The following is a 14,294-nucleotide window of genomic DNA, read 5'->3' on the forward strand; positions in this document are numbered from 1 at the left end:
AAAGATATCTATGTCTTTCATCCCTGGAACTCATGAATGTGTTACACATGGCGAAAGGGACTTCTCAGATGGTATTAAATTAAGGGTCCTAGATAGAGAGACTGTCTTGGGCTGTCCTGGGCCCGGCGAAACCACGACACCTCATAAGAGGAAGGCAGGAGGGCCAAAGTCAGAGGAAGGCAATATGATGTGGCCATAAACTAAGGAATGCTGGCAGCCTCTAGAACTGGAAAAGGCAAGAAATAGATTCTCCTCCAGAGCCTGCGGAAGCAACTAGCCCTGCTGATATCTTGATTTTGGTCCCTTCAGACTGATTTTGGACTTCCAATCTCTAGAACTATAATGTAATAAATTCGAGTTATTTAAAGCCACTTAATATGTGTTAATTTGGTACAGCAACAATAGGAAACTAATACAGAATTAGTCATGTATTAGTTGCATAATTTAAAGAAAAAAAGCAGCATCAACTATTAAAGTAGAATCAATTACTACAAAACATGGAATTATATGAACATATGTGAATCATAGAAGACATTATAAAATAATATATTGTTATAGAATAAAGGGAAGTATTGATACATGAGTTCATTAAATTTTACACAATTATGACACACAAAGATGATTTATATTTGTTGTATATAAAAGTTTATTTTCAATAGATATACCTGGTAAAATGAAGACTTTGAGCAGTTGACAATCTTCAGTTGAATATCAAGGATATTAGACAGTATTCCTACTAACATGAATTGTAAAGTTTATTTCGTATATGTACATATACAAAATTATGTCTATGTGGGATTAAATATTATGTTATGTATAGAAATACATCATTCTGAAAATTTAAGATGCAGAATTGTCAAACATTTGTGATGTTTAAAATCACAAAGATTAATTTAATACATATTTCTTGTCTTTAGAGAAATTAATAGACGTTTTGATAATGGTGGCCTATTTTTTATTTTGAAAGAAAAACATTTAAAAATAAGACATAACCGTCATTATCTTAAGATAGATAATCACTAGACTACAGTTGCAGAGAAATTTTAACCTTTGTAATATTTTTCTGACAAATTATTAAAATGTCAAATAGGAAGATTCTGCACTGCATGTTTCAAGTCTGTACAGCAATAGTTTTTAAATCTATGTTTGTCTCAATTTAAAGTTCCTAACAATAAAGCAATTAAATTATAGGTACATTTATATGGTGATTTTGAAAGCCTTAATTTTTAGACCTCATAGACAATCTTTAAGTCATATACTATTGTACACTAAACATTACAGTATTTTCTTTCATCTAAATTAGAATTTGTTTCAAGAAATAAAAACAGCAGTTCTGTGCCTTCTGTTTGAATCAACCACATATGGTTTTTTAGAAACTGAGAAGTTTTTCTATTTTCAAACAGATATAAAAATCCACAATACAAGACCGGGATCTGAAGTGATAAGAGATAATTTGCCTTGATGCATTTGGGATAAGATGATTGCATTGCAAACCGAATGTATTGTCTTTTTGAATACTCCATTACTATTGTAGGCAGAACAAACACCCAGATGGCACGGGCCATAAAATACCATTAGGCTTTATAACACTGTTCCTATCAGATTTCAGTAGTGTGCTTTAGTTTCAGTAGAGTGCTGGGTATGTGAGCACATACAACATTTTTGAATTTTAAGTTTTTGAACTTAAATACGTGAAAGCTGACATATTTAGCTGTTTCATTCTATTTCCATTTTCCTCCATGTTCCTTGCCTTCAGTTTTAAACAATTTGAGAATTAATTTACGAGAGGGCATATTAACTAAAAGAAAAAAAACAAATGTACTAATTCTTTTTCAATCAGAAAATACTTTGATTTCCTCAAAAAACAGGATGTGAAATACTGGTTACCACCGGAATATACCACCAGAGACATCAGAGGCTTGGTCTAGGGTAGCTGGGTAACCACAGCCAAGGCACAAGGGGCCTGGAAAAGAGACTGAGGCGGCAAACTTCTGAGGTTCCATCTTGTCTAGTTATTTTGCACTTCAGTAAAATGGTGATAACAGCAATTAGGTAACTGCCTCAAATGCTCTCAGGAATGAAGCAGGGTATGAGTATATAAATTATGTTAAAAATAGCACATTCATACTTCGAAAAACACTGGTTAACCTTTTCGATCAATAGTAATTGCTTAAAACTTGCAGTCCCACAGCCTCTACCAATAAAGAGGCTCTCTAAATCCGAAAGGTGTTAGAGCTGTTTCAGGCCCTCTGGGGACAGTTGGGTAGAGGGGTGGTTCCATGGAAATCCAGCACAGTGCATGCCTGTCTTCTTTCTCTGTTCCCCTGGCTTAGCAAGCTGGTTGACTAAGCCACTGGTGCAAGGCTGGGAAGCTGAAGGGGTCCTAGGAGACCAAACATAGGGTCACAGGATCCTCTGATGTGTCATGTTTAGCAAGTCAACTAAACAGAGGAAACCAAGAGACTTCAGGCAATGACTCTCAGAGTAACCCATACACGCAGCCCCAAAACACCCCCCAGAATTGCAAGCAGCTGGTGTGTTAATTCATCTGCAATGTTTAATGCAAGTGCTGGCTGCTATAACTTCTTGAGTGTTTTCTATGCACTTCATTGTGTGCTAAGTGCTTTACATGAATAGTATTCATTTTCCCAATAAAAATTTTTATATTAATTACTCCTTTAACAACGTTTTGAATAAGTATTATTATCTTTATTTTATACATAAGAAAACCTAAGTTTAGAGGGGTGGAGTACCTTATACAAGGTCACATGGTTAAAAAAAGGCTGGAGTCAATTAAAAGAATAACTTTCAGGGGCCGGCCCCATGGCCTACTGGTTAAGTTTGCGTGCTCCACTTCAGCAGCCCAGGGTTGCGGGTTCGGATCCCTGGCGTGGACCTACACCACTCGTCAGTCATGCTGTGGTGGCAACCCACATACAAAATAGAGGAAGACTGGCAACAGATTGTTACCTCAGGGCGAATCTTCCTCAGCAAAAAAAAGAAAAAAACCTTCAGGAATTTTTTACACCCAGAATGTCCACTTAACATAGAATAAGCATGTAACATATATTAAATGAAAAAATAGTACCTGTTATGGTTAAAGACTTAAAAGCTAGCTAACGTCTATGACAAGCAAGAGTCATCTACAGATGAAAAACTATGAATCAGATTTTAAATACATATTTTGGTAAAATATATATAACATAAAACCTAACATTCAACCATTTTTAAGTGTACATTTCAGTGTCGTTAAGTACATTCACGCCATTTTACAATCATCACTACCATCCACCTCAAGAATTTTTCCATCATCCAAAACTGAAACTCTGTACCCATTAAACAATGACTCTACATTCCCCTCTCCTTCTATGTACATTTTTAATTCAAGACTAATTATTTCATTAAAATCTCAGAACGTTAGTGCTTAAAGCCCTTCTGTCTTAGCATGTGTAAGTATATTATAATCCCAGGTACATGTTATGCAATTACAAGAGACTAAAAAGGTCACTTTTGGAAATGCAATTATAATTTTATTTACTAAATAGAGTAGATTTAGAAGGACAGGCAGAAATATAAGTCATCAATATATTATTTGCTCCCTATGTGCTAACAATTGATATTCAGTCTTCAGCCATAATATACAAAGACTAAAGATATGTATGCTGAGGAGTAAAGGTATACTGACATGCTACTTATAAAATGTTTTTGTTCATCTATTTTTCAAAAAATACTGTCTTTACCGATCAGTATTGAAAATGTATTACTTGTTACCTTAGGTAAAATAAGAATAATCAAGGCTCAATGTAGAGTAATAGAGTAAAAATGTGCATACTTAGAATCTACAAAACCCTGAAATCTCTATACCTCTTAAGAGAGGCCACTGAAAACACAGGAAAGGCAGTAACTGACCTGGCCATCAAGACGTCAGACAAGGGGGGAAAGGCAGTTTTGGAACCTGAGAGACACAGCCATAGTTTTTGACATACATTTAAAATAGGACATCAAATATCTCTGCCCCAAGATAAATCAAATGACATTACAAGTTAATTAAGGCAATGGCATAATTTTACTCATACACAATCTTATTTTAAACATGTAGATGTTTAAGTAGCAAAACTGTAGCACTTCTTAGTTATTTCCAGAAAATCGTTTACAAAGGATTTAAAGAATAAGAATTTAAGGGGGCTGGCCCAGTGGTGTAGTGGTTAAGTTAGTGTGCTCCGCTGCGGCGGCCTGGGGTTCGTAGCTTTGGATCCCGGGCCTGCACTGACACACCGCTTGTCGAGCCATGCTGAGGCAGCGTCCCGTACAAAGTAGAGGAAGATGGGCACAGATCTTAGCCTAGGGCGAATCTTCCTCAGCAAAAAGAGGAGGATTGGCAACAGATGTTAGCTCAGGGCTAATCTTCCTCACACACACACACACAAAAAGAATTTAAGGAGATATAAGATACAGGAAGCTTACTGAAAACCCACGTAAGCAATTGTAACAGTTTAGAGAATAATATTCAGCCCTCAAAATGGACTGACTTATAATGGCAACATAACTGAAAATATCCAAGAATACTTCCTTTTCCAGTAAGAAAAGGACATTAAAAAAAGGAAAAGGAAATGCTTGAGTACAAAATCCTTAACTATATCCAAAATGGTACGGAGAAACATGGGATCCAGGAAAGACTATTTTCTTATACAGCAGCTCAAGTCAATGGCTATTTGAAATTTCAAAAACATATTAGGTTTCAGGGATATTCAAGTGATTGCTGAATCACATTAGGAAAAAGTGGGTGATGTGCAAGTCTCTGCTATAATCCTGTGAAGAGGAAGGAAATCTTACAGGTAAAGAGAGTCAGGACGGGGATGAGAGGCAGAGAGGAGAGGAAGAAACCTACTCACTCCTCCATTTATAGGAGGAAGGAAACAGGCGAGGAGAAAGAAAAAGGTTCTCTGTATTTCTCTGGGATGTATTTGAAAATTGCAACATGGAACATGTCCTCTTGGTAAAACTAATGATGTAGCTCCAAGGGGCATTCTGTAAATTGGACACTTTCCTGAATGACTCCCAAAGGTCAGAATTTGAACACAAATGTCCCCATGTTGCCTCAGTAATCTGTCATTCTGCTGTCATCCAAGGACGACTGGATGGGGAACCCAGAGACTTCGGTTCTGGACTTGGTCCTGTTACTCTCTGTGAGAGATTGGAAAACTTGTTTATCTGGGCCTCAGATGCCTTACACAGATCCACAACTTTTTATTTTTTTTTTAAATTTTTACTTGTTTATTTATTTTTCCCCCAAAGCCCCAGTAGATAGTTGTAGGTCACAGCTGCACATCCTTCTAGTTGCTGTATGTGGGACGCGGCCTCAGCATGGCGGGAGAAGCAGTGCGTCGGTGCGCGCCGGGGATCCTAACCCGGGCCGCCAGTAGCGGAACGCGCGCACTTAACTGCTAAGCCACGGGCTGGCCCCAGATCCACAACTTTTATCCTTAATGCACAAATCTAAAAAACTCTGAAAACCTTAGCTCATTTGGTGGCAAAATCTGGCCTGAACTGACACAAAGCTATGACATAAAACTATTTACATACAGTTTTTATTAATCCTATTTCGTGAGACTACTCATATGTTTTATTGCATAAATACTAATGTATTTGATTACAAAGTATTTACTATATTATATTTTAAATAAACATATTAGAATTATTATTATTTTGTGTGTGTGTGAGGAAGATCAGCCCTGAGCTAAGATCCATGCTAATCCTCCTCTTTTTGCTGAGGAAGACCGGCTCTGAGCTAACATCTATTGCCAATACTCCTCCCTTTTTTTTCCCCAAAGCCCCAGTAGATAGTTGTACATCCTTCTAGTTGCTGTATGTGCGACGCGGCCTCAGCAAGGTTGGAGAAGCGGTGTGTCGGTGCGCGCCCGGGATCCGAATCCGGGCCGCCAGTAGCAGAGTGCGCGCACTTAACCACTAAGCCACCGGGCCGGCCCAAGAATTATTTATTTTGAAATATTTTCAAACATAGAAAAGGATGCAAAAACAGAACAAAGAATTCCCATATCCTTCTCACCTGGATTTCCAAACATTTAACATTTCACATTTGCTCCATCTCTCTTTCTCTTTCGATTTAAATAACGATACACTTCTCCAAACACGCATATACACCTATAATTAGCCTTTTTCTGAACCATTTAAAGAACAAGCAGCAGATATGATTCCTATCACTTCTAAATACTCCAGTGTGTATTTTCCAAAACAATGATATTCTCCCCTAAAATCACCACTATAATCCCTCAAGTCAGGAAATCAACAATGATACCACACCGCTGCCAATCCACAGACGCCACTCCCAGTCTGTCAACTGCCGCAGCACTATCCGGCATTCAGTCTTCCAATACTCTCATTCTCCCCCTGCCTTTCACATCCTTGATTGTTTTTCAGGAATACAGGATTTTTACTCCATAGGCCAACCACAAACCCAGACCCATCTGATATTTCCTCTTGATCATGATTTTTGGGCAGGGAAACCACTTAATAGGACCCTCTGCTCTTCTAGTGCCTCCCGTCGAGGTGACGTGCCTCACATGATGTAAATCCTCTTGTGATGTCAACTCTGATCACCTGGTCATGCAGTTCATCCAGTTTTTCCACTGCAAAGTCACCATTTTTCCCTTTGTAACTGATTAGTAGTTTGTAAGGGAAATATTCTGAGATTCTGTCAACGTCCTGTTCCTCATCAAACCTTGTCAAACCCACCAGCCACCTTAGCCTCCACTGACAACTCCTGTCTGAACCGAATACAATTATGACTGTCAAATGGTAATTTCTATTTCATCATTCCTTCAAAGTTTATTAGTTGTTATTCTGTAAGGAAGAGGTTTCTATTTTCACCTCTCTATCGATCTATGTATGTATCTACCTCAGTACGGGCTCGTGGATTTCCATCTTACTGAATGGGTTATTTTCCATTATTTATTTTGAAGATCAAATTTCCCAGATTTGGCTAGTAGTGGCTCCGAAGTGGCTCCTGTGTCCTTTCCCACGTCCCCTCATTTTTTGATACCTCCCTACTTTTTGGCACAAATTCTAGTTTCACGTTATCCTTTCTGTGCCCCAGCGCTAGAATCAGCTATTTCGCCAGGGCCCCCCCACCCTTCTTTCCTTCTTCTTTTTTTTTTTTTTTTTGTGGAAGATCAGCCCTGAGCTAACATCTGATGCAAATCCTCCTTTTTTTTTGCCGAGGAAGATTGGCCCTGGGCTAACATCTGTGCCCATCTTCCTCTACTTCATATGGGACAGTGCCACAGCATGGCCTGACAAGTAGTGCATTGGTGTGTGCTGGGAATCTGAACCTCGAACCCTGGGCCGCTAAAGCGGAGTGTGCGCACTTAACTGCTACACCACCGGGCTGGCCCTCTTTCTTTCCTTTTTTTGATTAGTGGGGGATGATACTTAGAAATCAGTGTCTGCACACTTAGAGTGCTCCTTAGCTTGTTATTGCTTCTAAGTTCTCCAGAGGACAAAGCTAAGAAATATATGTATGTCAACAGTACATAAGCACACACACACACAGATGAATCTATAACTAGTTCTACATTTATCTGTATAAGTGTATGTGCACGCACGTGTGGTATATATCCACGAGCATTTATGTTTATTTGTTCTAAAATTACCTCTTTCAAATGTCAAGCAATATTTTCTAGTGCAGCAGGCTTTGATGAACAAATCTTATTCACTATATTCATATGCTACATGGTTATATGCATTTTAATCTTAATCCCTTTTAGCCTTAGCCTTGTGAGACTGACAAGTACTGGTCTTTTATTTTGCTTTCCTACAGCAACCATTTCTTTCTTATCCCATTTCCATGATTGTGTCAGCAAAGAAGGTTCTGTTGGGATCAGAGAATCAGGTAGGAAGAAATATAGGAAAAAATATAATTTAAATTTTCCTATGAATATACCAATGCAATTACAAGTATATGTATAGAAAAATGTCTATTTTTTTGTTCATTCCTAACACGAAAGTAAAAAAAAAAAAAAGGATATGAATTAAATGGAAAGGGTTTGGAAGAATATTTTAATTATTTAAAATCTGCTCAAGCATATAATATAGTTGAGAACAATAAATAACTCACAGAAAGATAAAGGGTTTAACCTAAAATAGGCTTATATGACTAAAATTTATCAGTTTAAATCAAATATGTGTTTAAAGTTTCAAATTTAAGTATGCTATGCATATTTTATACTGCATTAGAGTAACAAACCACCCCCGCTACAGCTGGGAAGGTTAAATGACAGTATTCAAATATGACTTAGATATAACAGCTGTTCAAATGCCAGGGCGTACTTTACTTGAAAATGTGACCATTTAGTTCTGTTAAATATAAACTGCTGTTCTGGATATGTGCATACATTATTTTCCCCAAAAAATCCTTAAAAAAATTTTTTTTCCAATACATGTAGAATCACTACTGAAGTTCAATGCATCTTTTTCTTGAACTTAACCTTTTCTTTCTCAACTTCCTAAAAAAATGACTGGGACAATTCTCTTACTTCATCTCCTATCTCCTGCGCCCATTCACCTCATCAGCTGCTCTAGCCAATACAAAATAATATAATTAATCATTGGAAGAGTGGTACTGCTTTTAATGGGACCCTGATTAGTTGTACTTAAATTCCTCATTTTTGACAGAAATAAATTTAGACATTTTGAATTGTAGACAATAATTCCATCATGGCTACAGGGTACATGTGTTAAATTATGAGTTGTATAAGTACCATTCTTAAGGATAAAACAGGAAATAAAATCCTAAAGTTCCCAAGAATAACTACAAATACTTCATTTAAAAAATGTCATAACCATTAAAAGTCCATGGGATTCCTTGTAAATGAAGGAGGTGGCCCATTATTCAATTTCTTGGGACCTGGGAAAAAAGTAAGATGATTTTTAAGAAATTATTTTCCAAGAGAAGCCTCCTTAATCTAGTATCTGAATGAAAACATGACTTCCTCCTCCACTGTACTTCAGAAACTGAGAAGAAAGTTCTGATACGGAGAACACTTTCACTGCAGCAGGAAGAAGACAAAAGCTGGGCCCAAGAGGTACTGTCCTCCTACTGGAAAGGGACACAAAGATGGAGAGATGGGTGACTCTTCCAAAGTCACACACAAGTCAGCAGCTGCTCCTCAACAAGAAACCAGTTTACATAAACAGGTTACACTCTTTGACGAAGGAGTGGAGTCTATGTCTCCCTTCCTTCCCTAAAACACACGGGGCACTAGCCATGTGTCAGAAACTCTGCCAGGCTTTGGGGGATTCAATGATGAACAAGACATTAGGGACCTGAGCATGTAGGAGGGATGACAAAAGTAAGTGCAGTGCGGTTACTGCTATGATGAAGTACAAGATGCTCTGCGAGCACAAAGGAGAGAACCCTAAGTCTGACTCAGTGCGGATGGTTAGAGAAGCCCCGAAGGAGGCAGGACATTTAAACTGTAGGATCTGAACAAATCTGAAGGATAAACAGAAGTCGAGTGGTAGGAGGCGGAGCTGCTGTTAGACGGACAGTTCCACGCACAGGCAACACCACCTGTGAAGATACCTTGGAGGAAGGGCAAGAATTGAAGTACAGCACAGGAGAATTCCTGTTTTGCTGACCCTGTCCTGCTGCTGCTCTTCAGCCAAGTCAGAATGGAGAGTCAGCACTCACCGTTCCACACTGTTCCAAAATGAGCAACAGGGCAGGATAAAGAGTCAGTGTTTTGGGACAGGCAAGACTTTACTGTGTCCTTAAAAATGGAAATCTGTGGCTTACTCTTTTTTATGCAAAGATTAGATCAATTCAGAAGCTGTTCTTTAAATAAAGAGTTTTCAAAACTCATTATTACCGTAGTAAGGCAACAAAGAGTAAAGAAAAGATTCCAACACTAGAAGTGCTGTAATTTTTTTAGATTTTAGATTACAGCACTTATTGACCATGTGACCTTAGGTTGGTTACTCTGTATCCTTAGATTTTAGATGCCTCAGCATAACACAAGGAGGGGCTGAAAAAGATGGTCCGTACTCTTCTCTTCTGCTCTAGTTTTGGGCTCTGTTAATACAACTATCAGGATCACAGTATCAAAACTCTGTTCCTTGAGAGCCCTGGATTCTTTCTAGTTACTGTAGGAATCTTTCCATTCAAGCAGAGCAGCTTCAATTTTTTCAGACTTCTTTATTGGGCTTCTGAGTAAGATTTTAGATAAAGAAGGGGTTCCATGGCTTAAAAATTTGAAAACCACTTTTTGTTTCATTGCTTTGTCACTGCGACCCCCACCACTTAAATCCTTACTTAATTACTTAAAACATGGGGCATTTCGCCTATTGGTCTGAATACAAGGCTAAATTGATGAGTTCCTGAATGATGTTTCAGTACCCCAAGATAAGATATTTATTATTCAGTAAGAGGCTGATTAAGGGATATCATAAATTCTATCAAAATAACCAGCTTTGTGTCATCTCAGGAAATCTAATTAGGAAAAATGGTATTATAAATATTTAAATTCCTATTTCAAAATTATCATTATAAACATTGTGCTTATTGTCCTAAATTCAGAAGCAACAAAGAAACTTGTCCTTTGGTTAAACAAGTGGAAATATATGTAGCGTTTTATTTGGTAATGTTAAAAAAAAAAGGGCAGTTAGTAAAGCAGTCCTAAACTTACTATGAACTATTTTTTTTAAGCTTGAAGATAAAATTGAGGCTTTATAAACGAGAAAATAATGTACTAAAAGCAAGACACTAAATCAATTTTAAACACCAAACACAATTTACGCCTGACGTTAAAACTCATCCACAAAACATTCATCTACACAAAGGCCAGAAGCTGAATGAAGCGTAATTTGTGAAACTGAACCTTCCATCACAACCTCGAACTGAAAAGGTCATTAGATATATTATATCTAAGTGAGCAGCTTATCCCTGCTTCATTACTGATAATTAAGACAAGTAATATTTTCTTGACAGTAATGTGTCTGTTAAGAGATATAGTCTAGTTTACATAAAATAAGCATTAATTACCATAGTACTACCACAGATTAAAAAAAATTAAGTACCTGTATGACATGGGTTCATTATTTTTTTCCCTTAATTTCCTTAAAGAATTAATAGGCTCGGAACACATAATATACATATTAAGAAATTCTTCTTCAGTCATATTTTAAATTCATAAGGTTCATGACAAAAGGTATTCTGAAAAAGAGATCAATGAAAATGAAGGTACTTGTGACTGGGTATCATTTAACTGATCTGAACTAACTTACTCTGTTGGGCTGCTGGAAATGCAACTTGAGATGCAGCTGCTCTTTAATGTTAAGACTCTTAAGTCTTAATGTAGGAAATTAGGGAAGGTACCAAATGGTATTCTGGTGTTTGAAAGAATTAAAATCATTTCCAAAGTAAAGAGCCCCAGAATTACTTTAAAAAGGTCTCAAATAAGAAAGCACATGAGACCACCTGCTCAGTAGAGAAGATCTTAACTATCACTAGTAATGACTGCTATTCACCATGAGACTAATACGTGCTATGTGTACCATGTACTTACAGCTTGTTCTCAGTTGATCCCCACAGCCGTCTCATGAGGCTAATACGACTGTTGTCCCAATTTTACAGATGAGGAAAAGGTGAAAAAGCTTGCCTACATGAACAAAACTGGCAAGTGGGGGGACAGGTCTGGCGTGCTCCAGAGTCTGCGCTCCTAAGTCCCATTACACATTCTTGCCAACTGATTTAGTTGTTTCAAGGGTTCCCTTTCTTAGGACAGCCAGCCAGGTAACATTTCTTAAGTATTTGTGCCTAGGAGTCAACAGGGCATTTGTTCAGTAGCCTGTAAGGAAACTGACACTTGAAAAGAAGTGCGAATGGGGGCAGAAGTAGTAATTTATGGTCTGAGGTTTTTAACCAGCTGTTGTTCCCAGGCCAGCTTTGAGTATGTGGTTCATCTTCGCAAAAAATTGAGCAATAAGCCAGGCAACATACTTAACCTCTCTGCATCTCAGTAACTTAATCAGTAAAATGATAATGACAGACCTAACTTCAAAGTTGTTATGAGGATTAAATGAGTTAACACAAGGAAAGTGTTTAGAATGGTGTCTTGCCAATACTCTGGACCGTTGTATCTCAGAACACATTTAGATCCCCTCAAAGGAAGGGGATTCTTCAAACTATACTTGCTCCTTATCACCCAGATCCTGAAACATGTCTTTTGAGAATCCACATTAAGCCACTAGTGCAAGGGTGCCATATTGCTCAGGCATGCTAGGGTGGAAAAGAGGTTGACAGCTATTTAGTGGGACCTGACATACTCTCACCTAGAAGAGCTGTCAGCTGGGGGCAGAGCGGGGTGTGCGTGGAGGGTGAATGGTGTGAAAGACTCCTCTCCCCAAGTTAGCGCTCCAGAAGCACTGTGGTGGAGGAAGTAGTGGGCTCTAACAGTGCACAGCAAGGTTTTGAAACAGAAGTGTGTTTGAAGTCTGCCTCTGCCACTTGGCAGTCACATAACATTGGTCAAGCTACTTACGCTGTTCGGCCTCTCCCTTACAATTTATATGAAGATAAATGAAATTAGACACACACAGCACTGGCTACCATGGCTGACACATAATAAAGATTAAAAGGTGAGGCACAGTGAGGTCAGGTAACTTTCCCAAAGTTACACAACTACGCAACACAACTAGCTAGTGGAAGAGTCTTCTGTGCCATGAGGAAAGCAAAACAAACATACAAACACAGAAGATGAGTCTATACCTAAATGTACAGCAATATAGAGACATAAATGTGGCTAGAAGGACAGATGAAATGGTGGCGAGTTTCCAGAATGACTGGCATTAGCAGGATAAGCATGGAAGGATTTCAAGAACATGATTTAGCTGCGCAGAATAACAATAGTATCCTCATTTAGCCGTGCGTTAGTTTGGAAAAGATGCACTAAAGATAACTTTACTTTGAAATTGGATTCTTTCTGTAAAGCCCCCTACAATACAAGTGTGTTACACATGTAAACACTTATTATTATCTTAGGTGGAAAATAATTATTATTTGTATGGCTTTCCTATTTTCAAATAAAGTTATTACCAGATAAGAATTTTATTGTTTTTGGCCCAAGGCAAGAATTCCCGGGCCAACATTTTCTTTAAAGAAATAAAAAAGATCAAAATAGAACGAGGACAGTAAGCTACCAAATTACGCTTTCTCATTAATTCAGACTTCATAACCGATTCCATAGGAGATGATATAGGTTAAATCGGGATAACTTTGTCTCATATATGAAGTTCTATTTTTACTTTTCCACAAAGTCATAGAAGGTCATATTTTAGCACAAATAAACCATTGCAATATTAAAGATGCAAAATGTGAAAGCAGAAGCATTTGACTGGTCAATGACCAAATACTATTTGAGTGTCTACCGTGTGTATCTCTCACTTGAAGGGAGAAGAGGCAGATGGATGGACTGGAATGTGCAGACCTCTCTTCTAAGCTGCCACATCTAGAAACGGAGGACAACAGCTATGCCCCAAACATTGGCAATTTAGCCAGTCGAGTGGGGTGGAAACAGGCGGGCTTCTGAGTGAGCCACTCCTCTGACTAAATCTTGACTTTGTTATCCAGCAGCCAATTGATCTTGTGTAAGGCTTCAGGTTTCTCACACGTGAAAATCGGCTGATCATCTTATTTTGCAAGAATTGTTCTGAGAATTAAACGAGATAATGCTTGTGAAAGCACATAGTATTTTCTTTTCCTTCCTTCATGAGAGGAGCGATATTTTGGTGCCATTTCACTGGGACCACCAATATTCCTTAGTATATAAAGGACTGCAGAGGGTAGAATTACCGCCTGCTAATGAGCACTCTTCCTGGTTTCCAGGAGCAGCGCAATGCTCTTTTTTGTCTGTGTGAAAGACGACCACCACCACCACAACCCATCAGGCCTTGTGCCAAGCCCATTAAATATACTGACTGACTTAACCCTCACAAGCACCCCATGCAGAAGGGGCTGTTATTATCTCTATTTAATAGACGAGGAAACTCAGGCAGAGATGTTATTTGCCGAGCTCACACAACCAATAAGCGGTGGAGCCAGCTCTCAGATTCAGGCCATCGGGCTGCAGAGCCTCACTTTAAATCACGATGCCATAATTGATACAGCACAGAAAGCGTTAAGACGAGAAATTAGCGGATCCAGACTTCCTATCATGAGCAAGGAGCCAGGCATGGGCTGTGACACGTGATTCTCCAGTCCTCCTTCCGTCCTCCCTTCT

General features: G+C 38.4%; 1 protein-coding gene across 8 annotated transcripts in view; it reads right to left on the reverse strand.

Annotated features, from left to right (window-relative positions):
* The window catches only part of ELP4 (elongator acetyltransferase complex subunit 4), a 240,597-nt gene that overhangs the window by 70,991 nt on the left and 155,312 nt on the right, over positions 1-14,294 (reverse strand). The window contains exon 10 of one of the 8 annotated variants that reach the window (XM_087433046.1): positions 902-2,383. The exons of 6 other annotated variants lie outside the window; for them this stretch is intronic. In XM_087433046.1, the coding sequence (XP_087289172.1) occupies positions 2,330-2,383 (54 nt within the window). In that variant the 3' untranslated portion in view covers positions 902-2,329. One more of the 8 variants, XM_087433050.1, reaches the window with a different exon arrangement.

This window comes from Ceratotherium simum, chromosome 7 (assembly GCF_057802395.1).
Source record: "Ceratotherium simum simum isolate JZ-2026a chromosome 7, ASM5780239v1, whole genome shotgun sequence".
NCBI classification, from domain to species: Eukaryota; Metazoa; Chordata; class Mammalia; order Perissodactyla; family Rhinocerotidae; genus Ceratotherium; species Ceratotherium simum.